Consider the following 19,920-nt stretch of genomic DNA (forward strand, 5'->3'; position numbering starts at 1 on the left):
ATTTGTCTGTAAAATTTAATGTTTACTAAGTAATTGCAGGAAAATGTTGGTTTCAAGTAACACATGAAGTTACACGTAACAGAAGTCTCTGAGCTGGAGTAGGAGTCAAAGTCAACATTATTCTTGTTATGGTTGCTACAGAATTCATAATTGGAGTCACTTTGTTCATGCCAGGCATTTAGAGCTGTTTTGCTTATCTTCCTCTTGTAAACTCCAACAGCAGCAGCATCTGTGGCTTTAAGCCAAGATGTGAGATCTGTGGATATGCCAGGACAGCATTCTGGCATGCCTCTCTAAACTGGCTCCAGTGCTTCTTAACTCAGGTATGGGAGCAATGAAGCTGAAGGATCTTCCGCAAACATGCCTCCTCTTTGCATTAGTGTGTGGGTTGTGATTCATCATGGTCACATGGCTGTACAGTCTCGCCAGTATAAGCCTGAGCTGTACGATTCCTGTAAGAGCCTCTGTCCCTCCACCAGAAATTCCAGTATCCAGTCTCTGCTACAGCTGGAAAACAAAAACTAAGCAATAAACTAAACAGAGCAATACTGCAGCTAAGGGCTATTTGAATAAACACATTCAAAAAACATACTGGAGTTGACTACCACTACACAGGCAGCTGCTAGTTCAGCCCCTAGACTACGTAGAGTTGGTAAAAAAAAAAAATCAGTTATTTAGGTTATGGCAGGAGAATCTAACCAGTGTATCACAGTTGTCCTTCAAAAGGTGTCCTGTTCTCATAAAACATCCCACAACAACTCAGCCCAGGATTTCAGATATATTTCTCAAATGGAGGTTAAAAGACAATTTTGGAGATAAGAATCATAGAATCATAGAATGGCTTAGGTTAGTAGGGACATTAAAGATCATCCAGTTCCAACCCTGTGCCGTGGGCAGGGCTGCCACCCAACAGATCAGGCTGCACAGGGTCCCCTCCAACCGGGCCTTGAATGCCTCCAAGGATCGGACATCCACAGCTTATCTGGGCAAACACTTCCAGTACCTCACTACTTTTTTGAGTAAAAAATGTATTCCTAACATCCAACCTAAATCTCCCCTCTTTTAGTTTAAAGCCATTCCCCCTTGTCCTATCACTATCAGACCATGTAAAAGGTCAGTCCCCCTCCCACTTATAAGCTCCCTTCAAGTACTGGAAGATGGAAGAGCAAATACACCAGAGTTAGTTCTGCTACATTAGTATTAACATTTCCAGAATCTCTAGATCTCCGGTTCAGAGAAAAATCGTATGTTCCTAGTTCTTACTGCCAATAAATGCAGCAGAGAATAAGGTGAAGTCTAAGGCATCCAAGGCACTTGGTCCAGATTTTTGGCTCTTATTGTCTACAAACAAAACACTGTCAACACCCAAGCGTTTAAAAGTCTCTGGAATTGACTACTATCTTCAGCTAAAGCCAACCATCTATAGGTCTAGTATGGTCACTAGTTTAGACAACATCTGCAGCAGCCCTCACTGATAACTGATTATTTCATCTGTAACAACACATAAACATGACTAAGCTTCTGTTGCAAAAAGACTCCATAAGCTGCGTGCTCATCCTGTTAGAAACTCACTGCAGGAGCTCAATGAAAAGCAACAACACACACCTTGAGATAAATCAGGTGCCAATGAGCCAGAAATACTCTTAAATCTAGTAGGGAAACCATCAGTTCTTATCTGAAGATTAATCGTTATAATTTTCAATACTAAAAACTTCTGTTCTACCAATGCCTGTAACTTATCATGCTGCTTGTTCTGTGTAAAAAATCTTTTAACTTACTTTTTTCTATTACTCAGCTCCTCACTGAACAATTCCATATTCTACCACGCTGGTGTTTCAGTTCCCTGAAAACAAGGGCCTGAGGTTACTTTACTGATGTTGATACAATGGCCCATCTGCAACATTGTAAAATTTAGTTGGTTTTTTTTTTTTTCCCATCTACTTCCAGCACCTTTCTACTGACCCCTCAAATATGTTACCTCAAAAATCTCTTCTGAAATGCTTGAAGTCTTGTTTATTTCAAATAAATCTTATTTCTTATTTGCCACATAGCAAAGTGGGGGTGGGAGGAGTTGTTGCTAAGTGGTGGAGCTTCCCATCTTTCTGTGGTGCGTTGACAAACTTCTTCAGTATGCAAGAGGGAGACGCGGAGTTCTCTCGTAACTCCTGTTGGCTTTATTTATGGCCATATGTTTTGCAGGTAATTCTGGCATGCCATCAGAAAAGACACCAGGCAGGTTTGGCTTGTTTTCATCCCAAGCTGGTTTTAGGAAACGCTTCAAGTCTTTACATCAATGAACTTTGCAATGTTCCAACAAGTTTCAAACCTCACAGAAAAACAAACAAACAAACAAACAAAACTCATCCGTGTCGTTATCTGTCTTATTTCTCAAGGGATTTCCACGTAACAAGAATTGTTTCCTTCGACGTGCATATAGCTGCTGCATGCGGGCGCGGAGCAGAGCGCACAGGCGCGGGGGAAGCACCGAACAGGCGCACAGCACGTTGGCGGGGTGGGCGCGCTCGTGCCCTCACGAAACAGTGGGAAGGCCCACGGGAAACTCTCCATGCACAGAACCATTGGAACAGCCAGCGACTGGCGACCGGCGAACAACAGCCCGGGCAGGGCAGAGCCGCGGAGCGACGCCTCGCCTTCCATCTCCACAGGCGAAGGCGGGGGTGGGCGGCGCATGCGCGGTGCGGCGCTGGCGGCGGGGCGGGATGGTGGCGCCGCTGGCGGGCCCGAGCTGCAGGTCGGTGGCGGAGCCGGGCGGCGGGGGGGAGGCGGGGCTGGACGCTTCCCGACGCCTTTCTCCTGCCCTCAGTCGTCGCCGCCGTCGCTTCCGTCCCCGAGCTGACGCGGTTCGGGGCTGTTTCGGCTCTGGCAGCGCGCGGGGTAGCGGGTGGGGGGCGGTCGCGGGCGGCTCGCCGGGAGCCCCCAGCGGAGCCCCCCGAGATGTCCGTAGGTGTCGGGAGAGCGGCAAAGCGGGTGGGCAGGGCAGGGCAGCCGGGCAGCGCAGCCGGGCAGCAGGGCTGGCCGCGGCACTGACGTCCCCTGTGCCTTGTGCCTCCCCGCAGGCGGCCGCCCTCTGGCTCCCCATGACAAGCAGCCAGGAGGATTTCTTCAGGGACTACCTCAAGATGCTGGCGAACATCGTCATCCTGAGCCTGCTCATCTCGGTCTCGCTGGCGTTCTGGATCGTGTCCATGACCGCGAGCACATACTACGGTGAGTGCAAAGGCCGCGGCCAGTCGGCTGGGCCCGCAGCCAGCCGTCCCGCCTCCCCCCCCTCCGGGGACGGGGTCTGGGTCTGGATGAGGCATCTGTAGGGCTTTCCCAGCCCGAGTAGAGCTGGGAGCCCGAGGCCCAGAGAGAGCTGTGCTGTCCTGCAGTGAGGGTAGGGATGACGGGTGGCGAGGGGAGCTCCGGCCTGCAGAAGTTTTGGAAATGCTCTTGGAGGCTTTGAGTAGGGCATGTGGGAAAGTGTGCTGGGGCACGGGGGGGAGAATCAGTGCTGCAGGAGAGGGATGCACGTGGGGAGTTGCTGAGGTGGGTACATACGGTCAGCTCTGTTCTGTTCAGGTAACCCAGGTGGGCTGTGGGTTGTGTGTGGTTGCAGGGACACATGCTCTCTGTGGGCTGTCACTTCTGTGAAGACCTTTTTTTAACTGCAGCATCTGTTCAAACCTTGAAGAGTTGAACAGCTTTCCTGGGCAGGTGAACAGCTCTCCCTAATGCATCAGTTGCTTTGCCGCAGGAGGAGCTCCGGTGTCACTGCAGTGCCACTCAGTGCCTAGGGATGTGTAGGAGCATGCCCAGGTGCTTGCTGTCACCTTGGATTCAAAGGAGATAAATACATACCTCACCACTATGCACACTCTTGTAGTGGCTATTTAATGTCTCTGCTCAGTGCTTTCGAGTGCTTCAGTTTTTAGAATGGCAGTACTCTCAGATATGCAGTCTGATTTCTGTGTGGAGCCAGGAGTTGGACTTAATGATCCCTACGACTCCCTTCTGTCCCAGAACATTCCATGATTCTAACTGAACAGAATAAAGGGTCACTCGTGGTTCCATACAGGATTCTCTTAACAGGGTGACATGAAATCAGGTGTCACATGAGTACAGGTTGTGTCTACAGCTCAGCATGGAGCTGTGTCAGGGAGAGTCAGGTGGGGTTAGGGAAAGGCTCTGCGCCAGAAGGTGGTGGGCATGGAACAGGCTGTCCAGGGCAGTGGACATGGCCCTGAGCTATTGGAGCTCAAGGAGCATTGGCCCTCAGACGTTGTGTTTTGGTTTGGATGGTGCTGTGTAGAACCAGGAGTTGGACTCTGTGATCCCTGTGGGTCCCTTCCAACTTAGAATGTTCTGTGGCACCTCCATATCACTTTGCAGGGAGACATATTTGACACAAAGCAGGTATACAGAAACAGACTTGACAAACAGGTTTGGTTAATTAGTTTAGAACTAGCAGAGTTGGTGTCTTAGTTTCAGCTGGGATGTGATTGTTTTTTTCAGGGTGTCTGGTATGATGTTATGTTTTGGTTCTAGGAGAAAAATTGTTTATAACACACCTATGTATAAAGTTGCCACTAAGTAGTGATATACAGAGCCAAGGCATTTCACAGTGAAAGGCCCAAGTTGCTGTGAGGGAGCAGAATTAGGACAGCTAATTTAAACTGGCTAAAGAGATATTTCATAGCATGTCATCAAGCAGAAGTTTTGAATGGGTGGGAATTCATCTTCCACTGCACAGAGGGCTAGCTGGGCACCTGTCAGTGGTTAGTGAGCAATTGCTTGTACACTTGTTATATTTTTTATTTATACACACATGTAGTCATAACTATTATTTTCTTCCTTTCCTCTGTCTTAGTTTTATCTCAACCCACAGGTCGTACTTTTTTTCCCTGATTCTCTTCTCCGTTCCACTGGGAAGGAGAGGAGTGAGCAAATAGCTGTGGTTCTTAGCCGACTGCTAGATTAAGCCACAACAGTCAAATTTAAGCAGACTCATAATGATGTCATTTTTGCATGTCTGCTCAATAGGCATAGCTCTCTTAGCTTTTCCACTAATTAAGTTATTCCTGCTCTTGCTATGTGACAGGAAGATGTAGAGTGGAGAACCCTGATATCACATGAATCAGGGGCTAGTGGAAGTCAGGAGAGAAATCCTCTTTTTTGCAGAGGATTATGGAACAGAAACATGGGAAGTCTATTTTCCATTTGACCGAAACCATGGAAGAACCAAGATGGGAAGGGGAATTTAGTATATAGTAGGAGTGGACTTAATCAAATAGGAAAGAGAATTGTGATGTGGTGCTTTTCTTTGAGTTTTTGACCCAGCTGTTAGCTACAGGGCTCACCTCCACAGCTATACCAGCTGTGGCACTGAGCTTTTTCAGTGCATGAAAAAGAGGTTGTTTTATCATGAAAACCCTTGTTCTCCATTGACAAGTGTTTCACTGTGAGATGTGTTTGCCCTGCTTTCTTCTGAGGAGCCTGAATAGCTGCAGAGCTGTGGGTACTGCTGACACAAGCGCAGTGTTACAAACCATCATGTTCAGCTTTCCAGTGTGGCAAGCAGCTGTGCCTGTGTGAAATTTCTATTCCATTAGATAGGTCGGATGTAATGCTAGATTGGTGATGTCACATATTTCTATAGCAGATGTAATAAATAGTTTCTCACGTTTTGGTGTTGTTTTAGATCAAAAGCCACATTAACAATTAGCTTTACTGTTTTCTAATGGGCTTTTTTTAAACAAAACTCTCATATGAAATCTTGCTGAGATAATCAGTTTGAAAGATATATTTTTGAGAGCATTACATGAAGTTTAAAAGGAATCAGAGAGATGATGTTCTAGACAGCAGTTGTACCACTTTTACCTAGTAGAATTTCTTGTCATGTTTTCTGGGAGTTACATTCTTTCAGAGGAAGTTGTTAAGTTCAGGACATAATCAATAGCTTTCTTGTCTCTGGATACAAAGATAGAAGACTTTTTTTAACAGTCTTAGCAGCCATTTCTTCTTATAGTTTCAAATTTTTATGTTCTAAAATATGTACTTGAAACGTCTTTTGCAGTGAAATGTATATCTTATAATTAAAAGTAAAAATGAGGTGATTCAGCACGTATGTACATATATTAACTACTGCTAAGGCAGTAGATACATTGTGTCAGTTCTATCATTAAAACAATAAACCCTCTAACTGGACAGTAATAACTCCTTTTTTAACTTACTATTAGCTTTTATTTTAGTGAGTGTTCTGGAATTTGAGAAGGAAATAAATATGTTTAGGACACTGAAAATAAATCGTCTACTAGAAGATAAGCTGCTATGGACACTGGTGCTTTATGGAACGGTGTGGAATATGGTGGCTCAGTGGGATATTGTTTTTCTGTTCTACAAGGAAATTCACACTGTAATGAAAGACTCTTTGGGAGGAACAGGGGAGAGAACTTTTGACAGTCAGTATCTATTACAAGACATGAAACTGTTGGATACAGCTGTGTGTGTGCATGAGCAGTAAAGAGGGATTACTTAAAGTGAAGAATTCCAAATCACCTGTGGTTCTCAGCTGAGCCAAGTTTTCTGTAGATTAGGGGAACAGAGACAGAACTGGGAGAACTGAACTAGGTAACTTCAGACTTGCTCAGGGATAAACATTTAAAGAGAAACAAGGTTAACACCAGACTTAAATCTTCTGGCTACCTTTTCTTAAATAGAAAATCTATAACATCTTTCATAAAAACAGTGGTTTAATAGGGTTGCCCAAGGCTTACTGAAATAAGCTTAATTTTCAGTTTGTTTACAGTTTTAGGTGTTCCTAGTTTACTTTGAAAGTTCCTAGGACTGCTAGCCGTTTTGGTTTATATAATCATAAGAACACCCATTGTGTTATAATGGATGATGGATGTTTTTGCAGATGCTTAGGGATATAAATTCTCCCTTTTGAGGAGGTAGACTGTTGTGGTGGAGTGAAGAACCCAACAGCAGCCTGAAGATGGTTAAAGAAGATCAGATAGCAGTGGAAGCAATGAAACAAACATTTGTATTTTACATCATAGCAGTCTGCAGTTGATGTATTGCTTGACTGAAGGAGGTCAGTAGCCTGGTTCAGTACAAGCAGCTAATGCAGGAGAGGGGAATTGCATTGTGCAGGTTACCTAATATATCCTCATCTATTTGTTGTCTTGTTGTTTTTATTTTGAAATGAAACACATTGTCAACAAAAAATTGATGATTTGCTAGCAAAAAAGAAAATCTTACTATTATAACTGTAAATTTATGGTGTCTCCCCAGTGTAAGTACTGCATATACTTATGTTCATCCCATCTCACGGTGTCCATAGCAGAACAGAAAAAGAATGAGTATGAGCAGCACAGGTAATAGTGTCCATTTAGGAAGACTTATCGGGTAAAGATATTTCATCATAGAAATGGGACATCTATATAGGTCACGAATGGCAAGAGAAATGTGAATAGAAAATCACAGAATCTTTTCACATTCATTAAGTCAAAAACTGCAGCAGGTATCCGATGAAACTTGAGGCAGCAGTATCTGTGTAGTTGGTCTACAACAACTGGCTTAAAAATGGAATTGGGCAAATGTGATGGGGGATGATTTTAGAAATTATAAAATAAAAGTTCCAATTAAAAGGGGAATATGAGTCTGTATGTCTTTCTTACACTCTTCTATTGAGCAAGTGCAGCTGGCTGCTGCCAGGTGGGGTTCTGAGTCAGGCAGATGCTCGGCTTGATGCAGTATGCTGGCTTGTATATTCTGAACCTTGATCAAAAAGCACCATCATCATCATGAACAATTCAGATTTATTCAAGTTCTGAGCAAGTCACTCATCACATGATCTGTGAGAGAAACTCTTGTCCTGATTTGTTTTATTGAAGTTGCTTTGTAGTCTCTTCACATGAAAGGAATGGTAATGCTTTATTAACTGTGGTTTTACTTTGTGTTTTATTCATATTTGAAACTGAATTCTACATACCTTATTGTGGGTGTGTACTTTGTCTAAAATCTGAACATATCTGTTTTATTCAATTAGGTTTCAGTTGTTCTTTACATTTTGCATATTAATTTTGGGGGTTTATAAATTCTTTTTATAGAAAGAAAAATCTCATTGTGTTTCTTTCTAACGAATTTGCCATTTCTTGATCATTAATTTCAGTTACTTTTATGTATTTTTCTCTTTTCTGAATTAAAAAAAAAGTAATAATTACAGGTATTTTGATCTTCCTGTCATAAAAATACTTGGTTTTGAATGCTAAGGAGGTTTAATCTCTATTAAGGTCAGACTTTAAATATATTCTTGGAGAGATATAAAGGCACTAAAAAACTTATAGGGATGGTATGTAACCATTTCATTTTCTTCACCAGGTAATATCCAGCCAATTTCTCCATGGCGCTGGCTTTTTTCAGTCACAGTTCCAGTAGTGATTGTTACACAAGGTTTTAAGAAGAGGAGTCTTGATCACAGTGGTGCATTGGCAGGTACATTTCTTCTGAGATTATTAAGCTAAACACTCAATAAACTGAATTAAGGTCCCTTTTATAGCATGTAATACTCTTTTAACACCATTCTACCTGGTTCAATGTAGATGTAAGTATGCATACCATGAATTCATACTGATTTTTATAATGCTTCAGTCAGGTTTACTTTTGCAGCTGTTTGCAGTTCATTCCATTAACATTGTTGTTAGATTTACATAATTCACAGGATTGTTTTGAACTCAGTTACAATTTGCAGTTAAATCTGCATGGTCTTGTTTGTTTCACACAGCTAGAGATAAAGAAGTTGAAGAGGCAGGGATAATGAAAAGCCATGCCAGCAGCCTGTCTGCCTGGTAGGAAACCAGTGAAGATATTTCTTTAATATCAGCATTTTTGCCTCCCACAAATAAGAAGAAAATTAAGTCTATTCTTCACTTCAAGCCAATGACTGTTTGAACAATGTTTTTCTTGGCCGTAAGGAAAGAAAGCACTTGGTGTTCATTGAAATCTGATGTAAGACCTCTGGTTGAGGTGGCTGACCCTTGTCTTCTGGCATTTTCTGAGCTGATGGTCAGTGGAAATAAACAACCTACAATCTATTCCTCCTATGTCACCCATCTGCAAATACTGTTCTGTCTGTGAGTTCAGAGGGAGGATTTTCTTGGTTTAAAATTATGATTTCTTCCAATTGTGAGGAGCTGTGTGCACTGAGACCTCCTCTGTAGAGAAGGAGGTAGGAAAAAAAAAGAAGCACATCCAGCAGCTCAAATACTAAAGAAAATAATGGAAAGAAAAAGATCAAACAATTCAGAAACAAAAGAAAATGAATGGCAGGGAGTGGCCTTGTGCTGGGAGGGGGTTTGATCCTTAAACTGAAGATAAACTTCCAGATAGAGAGGTAGTCACAGCTGTCTATATACTTCTCATACGAAGAGTCAAATTCTTCAGGCAGGTTAACTTTTTCTTTTCTTTATTGCTCCATCTTCTGCACTACTTTACTGATTTATGGCAACAGAAGATCATATGCTGTAGTAGTAGCAATAAAATCAACTATTTTAGAAGTTAAATTTATGAGAAAATAATAAGAGTAACTGATATTGTTCAGTCAAGATGTCTCTAGAGTTTGCATTACAGATGTTAGATGCTTCATTAATTTTCTTATTGCATGTTTATCTTAGGTTTATCATGATGTTCATTTATCATGAAGATTGTATTCAAGAGTATAAAGTACTTAATTGCTTTGCATTTAAGTTGTAACGTGAAGGAATTTTACAGACTTTGTTTTTTCTTCGTAGGATTGGTGGTTGGATTTATCCTTACAGTTGCAAATTACAGTTTCTTCAGTTCATTGCTTGTATTTTTTGTTACTTCTTCAAAACTTACTAAATGGAAAAAAGATGTAAAGAAACGTATAGATTCAGAATACAAAGAAGGTAAGCCCTAACACTTTGATTTCTTCAGATCCCTTGTGAAGAGTAAATACTGTGTACCCTTTCTTTCAATCAGATATGATGTAACACCCAGAATAGGGTACACTTGTCATTCCCATCTCCTAATCCCCACGAATGTAAGCAACTTACCTTTTGAAAATGTGCATTTTTTAATTAAATTTTATATGTGTGCATTTTGCTTTTGTCTCCAGCTGTTGTATTTCAAGGTGTTTTATCTGAAAATACTAAAATTTCATTCTGTCATTTCAGGTGGACAGAGGAATTGGTTGCAGGTATTCTGTAATGGTGGTATTCCTACTGAGCTGGCTATCTTGTATATGATAGAAAGTGGGCCTGGTGAAATTCCAATAGACTTTTCAAGGTATTACACGGCATCGTGGATGTGCTTATCCCTTCTGGGAGCTTTGGCATGCTCTGCTGGCGATACCTGGGCATCAGAGATTGGTAGCGTTATGAGTAAAAGCAAGCCAAGGTTGATAACAACTTGGAAACAAGTTCCAGTAGGTGAGATATTGTCTGTTCTATATTTTCATATCTTAATGTTTTGTTTTGAATTATGCACCTATCTTGAAAAGTTCGAAAAGAGCCTCAAAAAAAGCCCAAACATTGGAAACAGATTTGAAAATGCTTGCAGGAATGTCTTCTCTGAAATGTAATTTACTCAATTGTTTTTCTGCTCTATATCAACTGTGAGATGTGTCAACACAGAATCCGGTGAGCTAACATCATGCATAGAGAATGCTGTCACTTCTTGACTCTGGTACTTGACTCTTAGAAGTGTTTATACAGACAATAACACAAAGACTATAAATCAGTAACTGTGTTTTTCAGTCATTACAATTTTAATCAATAGAAGAAATATTTTCATTACAGATGCTGTGGAAAACTCACCTCTCAATCACATTGCTCATTTCCTTTAATGTCTTACAAAGACTGTGCAAAGTGAGCCTTCTGTAGCTGTGAAACCATTTTTACACAGTGGATGACATTGCTGCCTTAAATCACTGTTTTTTGAGTCTTGCAGGCATGCTGATATGTGTTTTAGGCATTGTATGGGCATTTTTTTTCCACATTGTAAGTGTTCTTTAGATTTTATTTCTTTTCAGAAGGCTATCAAAATGTCTTTTCTATGGATTTTGCTCTTACTTTTAAACATATTGGTGAAATACTTCTTCATATACTTCTGAAAGAGGCGTTGTTTTAATAGCCTGCAGAACTCAAGCTCTGTATTCTTTGAGCAGTTTTTTTTTTTCCTCCAGGTTTACAGCAGTCAGATACCAGGTTGTTGAGAACTTTACTATCTGCTTTTGCTTCATTTATTGCTAGGAAATATTTCTAGATAACAAGCCTTAGAGACAGGGAAAGTAATGTGAATGTTAAAAACCCTAAGAAAAAAAATTCTTAGGGTTTATATACCAGTTAAGCATCTGAGCAGCTTCATGAGGATTATAAATAAAAGCTGTGATGGCAGAGTCTTCTTGATAGATATGACTATGGGCATAGTAAATTTAAGTCTGTAAGAAAAAACATTGTAAATCAGCTTGATTTTTCTTTGATTCTCAGGAACTAATGGAGGAGTTACATTGGTGGGCCTGCTCTCAAGTTTTCTTGGTGGCATGGCAGTAGGTATAGCCTACTACATAACACAGCTTGTTTTCGTGAGTGATCTGGATGTGTCGGCTCCACAGTGGCCAATTATTGTGTTTGGAGCAGCAGCAGGCTTACTGGGATCAATTCTTGATTCATATTTGGGTGCTACAATGCAATACAGTGGTAAGAATTGTCTTTTTTCTTTTTCTGATAAGACCTAAAAATGGACTTAATATTAGGAGGGGCTGAGGTATACAGAGATGTACAGAGTACACACACAAAGAACAAAGAGTCAGAGCAATGGGCATGATAATTCAACAAGAGCTATGGCAGTTGGTCCTCATTTGTGCCCTGCATCCTCTTCCTTTTGCACATTTTGGTTTGTTTGTCTCACATTATTGTCTTGATGACTGAAAGAGACCAGAGATTTCCAACATGCTACCTTGGCAAGAACAATTTTTTCCTCCTTCTGTTTTTAATAATTGTAATCTTTTAGAAGAGAAAATGTCACCTTAATTTTGTCCATTCACTCAGACTAATTGGTGACTGCAGAATCTCCATTTCTTACTCTGGAGACCTAGTGATAGTGCCAGCTTTGAGAACTGAACAAGAACAACTCTGAGAAGATGTGCCCATTATTTTAGATTCTGTTTTTTTGACTGTTTAGTAGGGTAGTAGGGTACTGTTTCCTGGAAGTTAAGTATTTCATGAGCTAGCTGTGCTTTTATTTAAAAAAAACAAATTGGTATCCACTGAAAAAGGTTGTCAGCTGGTTGATCCTAAATAATTCCACTATTTAGTTACTCATTGCTCCTTAGAATCATTGTGAATGAACAATACAGGCAACCTTCAGATTAAGCCTTGTACTTAAAATCCATATCTGATACTATTCTGTCCAAAAGCTAATTTACAGAAGGAATTTTAGTTTTCTGTTTTTATTGTCAGTACACTTGTTAGAAATCACAGTTTGCATTTACAGATGAACTGCATGAGAAATAAAAGCCCATTGAAGCTACTGTCACAGTGAGCACTGCACTCTTGTTGATGCTGTGGATTTGGCTTTCCAGCAGTTTGTGTGCTCTATTCTTTGTAGATCTAGGAAAGTCCAAACCAAAATGGAATGTTTAACCATGTGAGGAATTCTTAAATATAATACTTCATTATTAAAGATGAAGCACTGAAGCACTCAGACTATGTTTCATTCTTCTAGTGAGGCAGATGGGTTAAGATAACGTGGTAAACTTAGCTAATGCACGTCTGCATTTGTCATTTATTTCTTACTCACTTTAGATATTTTTCCATGCTCAGCAACTTCTTTAGTGAGCTACAGAAGGGACAGTGTGCGAGTTCCACAGATTCATTTCCAAATTTATAAGCAACTTCTGGACCGTGTTTACTATGTATGCATATGAATGCTATACATGCATGAATGGTATACGTGCTGTGACATAGATGAGTAAGTGCTGCTCATGGTGTGCACACTATTAAGTTACATCTCCCTCTTTGCTTAACCTGCTTTCCTAAACTGTGTTCAGTGTGTTCTCGTGAGAAATGCTCCAATCTCTCTTTAGCATCTTGAAAAAATGTCATAACAGCTGTGATACTATGGGTATTTTTTTGGTGGTTTTTTTTTTGGAAAACATGATGCCATGAGTGTTCAGAACAGCATCCTTTGCCTCAGTGGCTCTGCCAGTAGCTTCTTCCTCTTCTGGTTTAAGCTCGTGTTTTCTACCTTTCTTTGTCACATAGCTACATAAAGAGATAAGTAGACTCATAGAAGCACAGCTGCTCAAAACTTTGAACTGAAAGTATTGCATTTAGGTTCCATTTTTTGAATCTACCAGATGTAGCTAACCATAATTTTGGTTAGTTTTACTGTCTTTTCTTTACAGGGTCAGACACTGTAATGGTAAAGGGAATGTAGAAAGGTGCATACACTTGGTTACTATTTCTTTTCATCTGCCTTGCCTTTTTAAAATGAAGTCTTTTTCTTCCCAGGTTTTGACAAGAATACCAGCATGGTTGTCAACTACCAAACAAGAGACTGCCAGCACATATCTGGAAAGCCTATATTAGACAACAATGCAGTAAATCTGTTTTCCTCTCTGCTCGTTGCTCTGGTTTTTCCAGCTGTGGCATTGTGTTTCTGGCCAAGACGTTGAAATGGCTTAAGGCTTTTGGCATGTAATCAGTTATATTCAGTCTTTCTTAAAGACTTCTAAGAGTGCTCTTTGAGTGCTCTTAAAAAAAGGGATCTGAACATTTGAGAGAGCCAATGGATTTCCATCTCAACTTACGTAAGCTTCGTATGGCAGTAGTCATCTATCAGGACAAGAAGTTTTGTTAATTTTGCTGTTGCTCTTTGAGTGGTTGCAGATCATTGCCAAGTGAGGTAAAGCGTTTTGTTTGTCCTCCTGAAACCTAAGGATTGGCTTCAGTGGTCTCAGTGGAGGAGCAAGAGTCTGGAAATGGAAATGTGATCTACATTTACCAGGGTATTGGAGCACTGAAGCTATTGTCCAAGCCAGGAACAAGTCCTCTGCAACTTTGTGTAGGCAGCAATAACACAGGTAGAAAGGATGAATTCTGGTTTAGTATTTTCTATAATCCAGAGTATGTAAAGTTTTATGGAAATTTTTTTTTTTTTCCCCTTCCCAAAACAAGGTTGCCTGTTCTGTATCCTGATAAAAATTTTCCTTCCCTGAAAATACAGTTGTTAAAAATAATACCATTACATAATGTTTGGAGCAAAAGACTATGTTTAGAATTTAAAAAAAAAAAAAAGGTGTTTCCAGTAAGAATAATAAATTTGCCCATGTTTATTTGAAATTGTTATTTCCTAGCTAATTAAATATATGAAGATTATTATCACTATTGTAATGCAATAGTTATTAAATTATCTGGAATTAAATTTCAAAATTTTGAATTCACATTCGTTTTATAAATATGCAGATTGTCTCTGTAAGCATAGAATTGCTTCATAATGTTTTGCATTCTGAGCAAACTATATTCTTTGGTTCCTACACAGCAGTGTAAGTTTTTCTTCCTTTTGTTTGAGATTGCTATTCACAGATGAGAGTCTCAACCAAAGAAGCTACAGAGGTTATCCTCAAAGTGAATAGAGAAAGTTTCGTTGACAAATCATTTAGAAGTAGGAGTTTAATTTTCAGTGCTTTGTCTGCTGTAATAGATGGTTCCATCTCTCATCGTTAATTATAGAAGATGTGGAAGTTTCTCAGCCAGCATAGGTTATATTTAAACTTCATGCATACCTTCATAGTAGCTGGAAATGTTCAGAAGGTAGAGCCCTTTCTGTTAACTTAAAAACTTGTTTTTGTTGTTAGAGGTAGTTGAAGATTTGTATGAAGTAGCTGATTTTTAGTTTATCTTTTCTTTTACAGACATGTTGTGTGTGTTGCCTGTCCAAATTCATTTGGATCGTACTCTGTCACTTTTTTTGAGAATGTTCAAAAATTTTAATACCTTCCACATTGGATTTATTGATTTGAAATTTACTCTGCAAGTCTGGAATTCAGCACTGGAATTAGTGAACTGTATTATCCAGCTTTTCGAAGGTATAAAAGCTTTCTGAAAAGAACAAGTTGTGTGGTTGCTGTACATCAGCCTTTCTGTGGAAAAGCACACAATTATAAAAGAAATGTATGCACTTAATCTATAGCAAGGTATACATGAGATTTTTTTTTAGTGGATTTATGCTGCTTCTACATAAAGGCTGTGTTAGTTGCCTTTTAGGATTTTTTTAGTACTTCTGTAATGTTTAGAATTAAAAAATACACATTTTTGTAAAATAATTTTTCTTTCAATTAAATGCCTTATTTTTTTATTATTATTTCAGTTCCTGAAACAAAGTCTGCTTTCAAATACTGAGGTAGACTTAGCCTGTTTTTCACTGCTGTTCAATACTAGTCTCATTTTAAAAACAGCATGTCACAGTGAGAAGACATCTGTAGTTTTAAGTCCACAGCAGCATGAAATGCTTTGATCTGTTATCATGTGAATTAATGTGATCCCATCAGAGTCCTGCAATAAGGACCTTCAATGGCCGCTGTTTGGAATTTTACCTTTGTCTTATCTTCATGATGGTGACGCTGAGTTGTTTATGAAATTCCCACTCCTAAATCTTCAATATTTAGAAAGATCAGAGTACTCTTGAATTCCAAAAAGGACTCCAAAAAAACTCCAAAAAGTGCTAATTCTATGTATACTATATCAACTCAGGTACAGCTTATGCTAATTTAGTTTCTTCTTTTTAATAGAAGGTACAGGGAGGAAGATACAGTGTATGGCTGTACCTGTGAACAGCCTGTTAACTGATGTGTCACTAAGAGCCATTATTGAGATGAGAAAGGAGCAGACAGGAATGTTGTCTTTCCACGTGATGCTTTGGGAAATAGAAAGCATAGAAGTAAAAGGGAAAATGAGGAGAGAAGCTAGATTGAAAACAGAAAAATCAACAGCACCTGAATATGTTTTGCTTCAGAACTGTTGGTACCTTTAGTGTGTGAGATAACTCTGTCACTACATTTTATTGAAGTGACAGAGATTTTCCATAACACCAAGAGGATGCACCAAATTTTTTTCTTTTTTAATTGAGAAGTTTCAATTGTGAAACATTGTTCCTTGTTTTTGGCTTGTTTTTAGATGTGTTAGAAGTTCAAGTAAAAGTATGATAATGGCATAATTTATTTTTAATAAATAACATATTGCAATCACTCTGTGTCTGAGAAGTCTTTAGCCGGGTCTTGCTTAGGCTTGGTGTCCTGATCTTGAGTGTTGAAGGGTGTTGGTATCAGAGTGACCAATATTCAGAATTACTTCGTATTTCTCTTAGATTGTCTTGGGTCTGTCCATGTTGCTGTTGACTGGTCTGCCATTACAGCTGTAAAGCACAGTTTGCTGGGACAACGAAATAAAGCGGTATAAAAAGTGAAGTGGATATATCACCTCTCTTGAGACTTAAACACTAGCTAACGTTCAGATAACTCACTTTTTTGACAACAAGGGGCTGAAAAATTTTGAAAGACTGTTGACATTTTACAGACCTTGGTTTGCGAACTGGATAAATGCAGCAATAGATTGATATTCACATTTAAATCTGTTAGGATTTCGTTTTTCACATTTGTAAGTGGGATTTGTTTTCCTGTTTTTCCCCCATTATTGCTCTGGTCCCTTCTCTGTTTTTAATTATCCAGATCCTGAAATTGCACTAGATTGTTATTTCTTCAAGCAGGAGTTAACCTATTTTCAGGAAGTTGGAGTGTTGACTTAGAGCTTTGAAGATATATTGCACCCTGCTTCTGGCAGTTCTTCCAGTGCTGCCAGGTGTTTGTTGCTTCACACCAGGACCAACCTGTCTGAGTGTCTACATCTTCCAATGTTACTGTAACTGGGTAATCTCTTTCAATTTAAATACTTGCTTTGTTTTGGGGAGATGTGTGTTGGAGGGTCTGTGGAGCTCTCAGAATTAGGGGCCTGTCACAATGTGTGAATAAGAGCAGGGATGTGAATTCACTCAGACTATGTGGAGCACTACAGCACACCCAAGTCTGGAGATGCCAGTAAATATTGCAAGTCCCAAATGAAGATGAAATCTGGAAATGTAGAAACAAAGCTGTCAGGTAAATGGTGTCTTGTACTTATGTACTCTGCTCTATCAAACTCTGTCCCAAAATGAAACAAATTCCAGCAGGACAGAATTTATTCAGTAGCTTTTCTTTGGCTTCCATTTTGAAGGAGGCAGATGATCAGTATGAATACCTTGCTACTCAATGAAGAACTAAATGCCAGTTTTCCTTGATATACCGTAGGACCAGTAACTGTGGTCCTTAGCTTTCCTCTGTGTGCAAGTTCTGACCCAGAAACATCCTGTGACTGACTGGTAGTGTGAACAGTAGTGTCATAAACATTATAAGTTTAGGAATATCATTAGAATAAATCTACATTCCTGTAGTAGACCATCTAGAGGGTTGTTAGCTTTACGCTGCTTTGGGTACTGTTGTCCTAGAGCAGGGATATGTATTGGTTCCTAACAGAGTGGCTGTAGAAGAAAAGACTGTGTGTAGCTGAAATGTGGAAGAACCAGCTTGACCTGTATTCAGGGAAGGGGTTTCAGAAAGTGGACCACCACCAGCCTGGAAACAATTGCTTTTCCTGGGGGACAACTTAAACAGTGCTTTTCCTGGTTGGACTTAAACAGTGCTTCCCAGACAGTTCTGTTACTTATTTTTCCCTATTTTTCCCTTTTTTTTTTTTTTTTTTTGAGGCAAGCAAGGATGAAGCAGAACTAAACGCCTCTATGTGATCACCATCAAAATTGAATTTGGAGGTTCAAAACCATACCACTAGCAGGAATGACAGCAGTATGAATGTACTCTGCCTTTAGAGAGAATGCCACTAGAGAGCAAGAAAGAGTAAGAATTCAAGTCTTTTTGTGTTCATTGATTATTATCCTCCCATAGCTCAATAACTGCTTCTATCAAGGCTTTCCAACTGCAGTCCTAGCTGCAAAACTATGAAAGTAGAAGGACCTCATTAAAACTTCTGTCAGCATGAGGGAGTAACATTGCGGATATCATGCAAAAATGAAGGCCTCTGCAGACACTTCTTGTTACAGAGGCTGAGCTCTGCAGTCTAACCTTGTGCTGTGAACTGGAAAATGTTATTCTTAATGCTCTCTCTCACTTAACCCAATTATAGGCTTTATACAAGCCTTTGGGTTTTCAGTGTGTTTATCTGGGTAAATACACCAATCAACTTCTACCCCCACAACCTAGCACAGCTGTGTATTTATAAAAGCATTAAAATTCCCATGTAACAGCTGATGAACTCCTGCTACAATGATTGCTGAAGAGTTCGGCCCAGTACTAGGAAGGCAGGGCTTCCTGATTTCCTTGTGACCACATTCATTATCCTGATACTTAATTATTCCATTTGTTGATATCCTAAATCCTGGAATCACTGATGAAAGCTGCTGCAATCCAGTGCTTATCCTAAAGCAGCATTCATTTCAGCCTGCTCTTAGCCTGCCTTAAACAGCCAAACGCCTCCAGTTATGCTACTCCCAGTATGAAAAATATATGCATCATCTTGTTGTATTATGTCTCCTCCCAATGTGTTTTAAAATGGAGAAGTGAAAACAGGTAATCCATGGTGCGCTGGGATAAGAAGCATGGGTGTAATTCACTATTAGAATTCTGGAAGTCATTTGGATGGTGCTCTAAGAAAAAGAAAACGGAGTGTCAGCATGGAGCATTGCATTCACAGTGTCTGCAGCTCTGAGCTAAGTTAGCTATGCCAGAAAAAAGAAAATACCCTAAAAAAATACCTAATCCATTATCATAAGACAAAATGGAAGCATAAATATAAGTCAGTTTAAACTGACACTGGCTTGTCTATAGATTTGTGAGTAATATACCACAAAGATTCATTTTGGTTTCATTTGGAGTGGATTACTGTGGTTACTTCATTTGGTTCAGAACTAACCTGAAAAAGAATGTAACATAAACTTGGAATTTAGATGCCTTTTCTTTTTCTCTCTGATGAATTCAGTCTCTTACTACATATTTTGATTCTTTTCCACAAGGGAGAAGTGCTGGTCATCTTCACTTACTCTGTGTGAGGAGATGTCTTTGTTCTTCAGATGCAACAAAGTCAGGAGAAGAGAGGCAAAGATAAACCCACATTCGTTTTTGAAAATGCAGGCTGACTTGCTTTGCCCAGTTCTTCCTTGCAGATGTTGTTGCGTTAGACTGCAAGCTCCGTCTTGATTACAGTGAGCTCTAGTTCATTGACTGCACCCTTTGATCATTCTTAGGTAGAATGCTCTTGTGCCTGCAGCTCTAAGTGCAATCTCAGGAGCTCAGACATGTATAGCACATGGCTTGACAGAGCCTGCAATAGCATTTTTAAAAAGAGAATAAAGTCCTAATTCAGAAAATATGCAATGGCTTAACTGCAATGTTCTCTTTTCTTGAGATTTTTGACAATACTGCTTCTGTTGGGGAAAAAAACCAAAAACCTTCCATAGTTTATTCTAGGTACTTGTGCCAAAAGCCCACTTTGGTGTGGTGCTACCAAACTAGCATTTTAGAAAAGCAAATGCTTTAGGAACTTTCTAAGCAGCCAAACTGGAAGGACAATTTAATGCAACAGTGGTGTACATCATGATAAGGAACAGGAATGTCTCACTGAACAGTGCTATGAATGCCAGAAGGCACCCATTAGTGTTGACATTCAGCATCTAACAGTGCCCTGAAGAGTGAAGGTGTTGACTGTCGTTTATAGAAATCGTAGCAGTAAAATCCTACCAGATTCAATAGGCACATACAGGACTGCTTTTTGGCACCTCTAATTTTCAAAA

General features: G+C 39.8%; 1 protein-coding gene across 5 annotated transcripts; it reads left to right on the plus strand.

Moving 5' to 3' along the window:
• Positions 1–2,475: 2,475 nt before the first annotated feature.
• On the plus strand, positions 2,476–19,480 carry FAABTP (fatty acid amide binding transmembrane protein). 5 transcript variants are annotated; one of them, XR_016465851.1, is made up of 10 exons: positions 2,476–2,752; positions 3,078–3,228; positions 8,386–8,499; positions 9,795–9,932; positions 10,200–10,454; positions 11,514–11,723; positions 13,539–15,115; positions 16,754–16,951; positions 17,824–17,971; positions 19,144–19,480. XR_016465851.1 is itself a non-coding variant. In XM_031589707.2 (7 exons), the coding sequence occupies exons 1-7, from the start codon at positions 2,567–2,569 to the stop codon at positions 13,700–13,702; spliced, it is 1,218 nt and encodes a 405-aa protein (XP_031445567.2). In that variant the 5' UTR covers positions 2,476–2,566; the 3' UTR covers positions 13,703–16,699. The 5 variants fall into 5 exon arrangements, 3 of the variants coding, with proteins under 3 accessions (XP_031445567.2, XP_089994898.1, XP_031445568.2); XR_004166403.2 differs by lacking the exons at positions 16,754–16,951; positions 17,824–17,971; positions 19,144–19,480 and having other exon boundaries at positions 13,539–14,110; positions 14,942–16,694; XM_031589707.2 differs by lacking the exons at positions 16,754–16,951; positions 17,824–17,971; positions 19,144–19,480 and having other exon boundaries at positions 13,539–16,699.
• The last annotated feature ends 440 nt before the right edge of the window (positions 19,481–19,920 follow it).

The sequence above is a fragment of the Phasianus colchicus genome, chromosome 1 (assembly GCF_987193195.1).
Source record: "Phasianus colchicus chromosome 1, bPhaCol1.hap1.1, whole genome shotgun sequence".
Taxonomy (NCBI): Eukaryota; Metazoa; Chordata; class Aves; order Galliformes; family Phasianidae; genus Phasianus; species Phasianus colchicus.

Bases quoted from the DNA above. Each gene is read 5' to 3' on its own strand.
- FAABTP (XM_031589707.2), top strand. From the start codon at position 2,567: ATGCACAGAACCATTGGAACAGCCAGCGACTGGCGACCGGCGAACAAC. The intron at 10,455-11,513 runs GTGAGATATTGT...TTTGATTCTCAG, and splicing joins TTGGAAACAAGTTCCAGTAG to GAACTAATGGAGGAGTTACA. The intron at 11,724-13,538 runs GTAAGAATTGTC...TTTTCTTCCCAG, and splicing joins TGCTACAATGCAATACAGTG to GTTTTGACAAGAATACCAGC.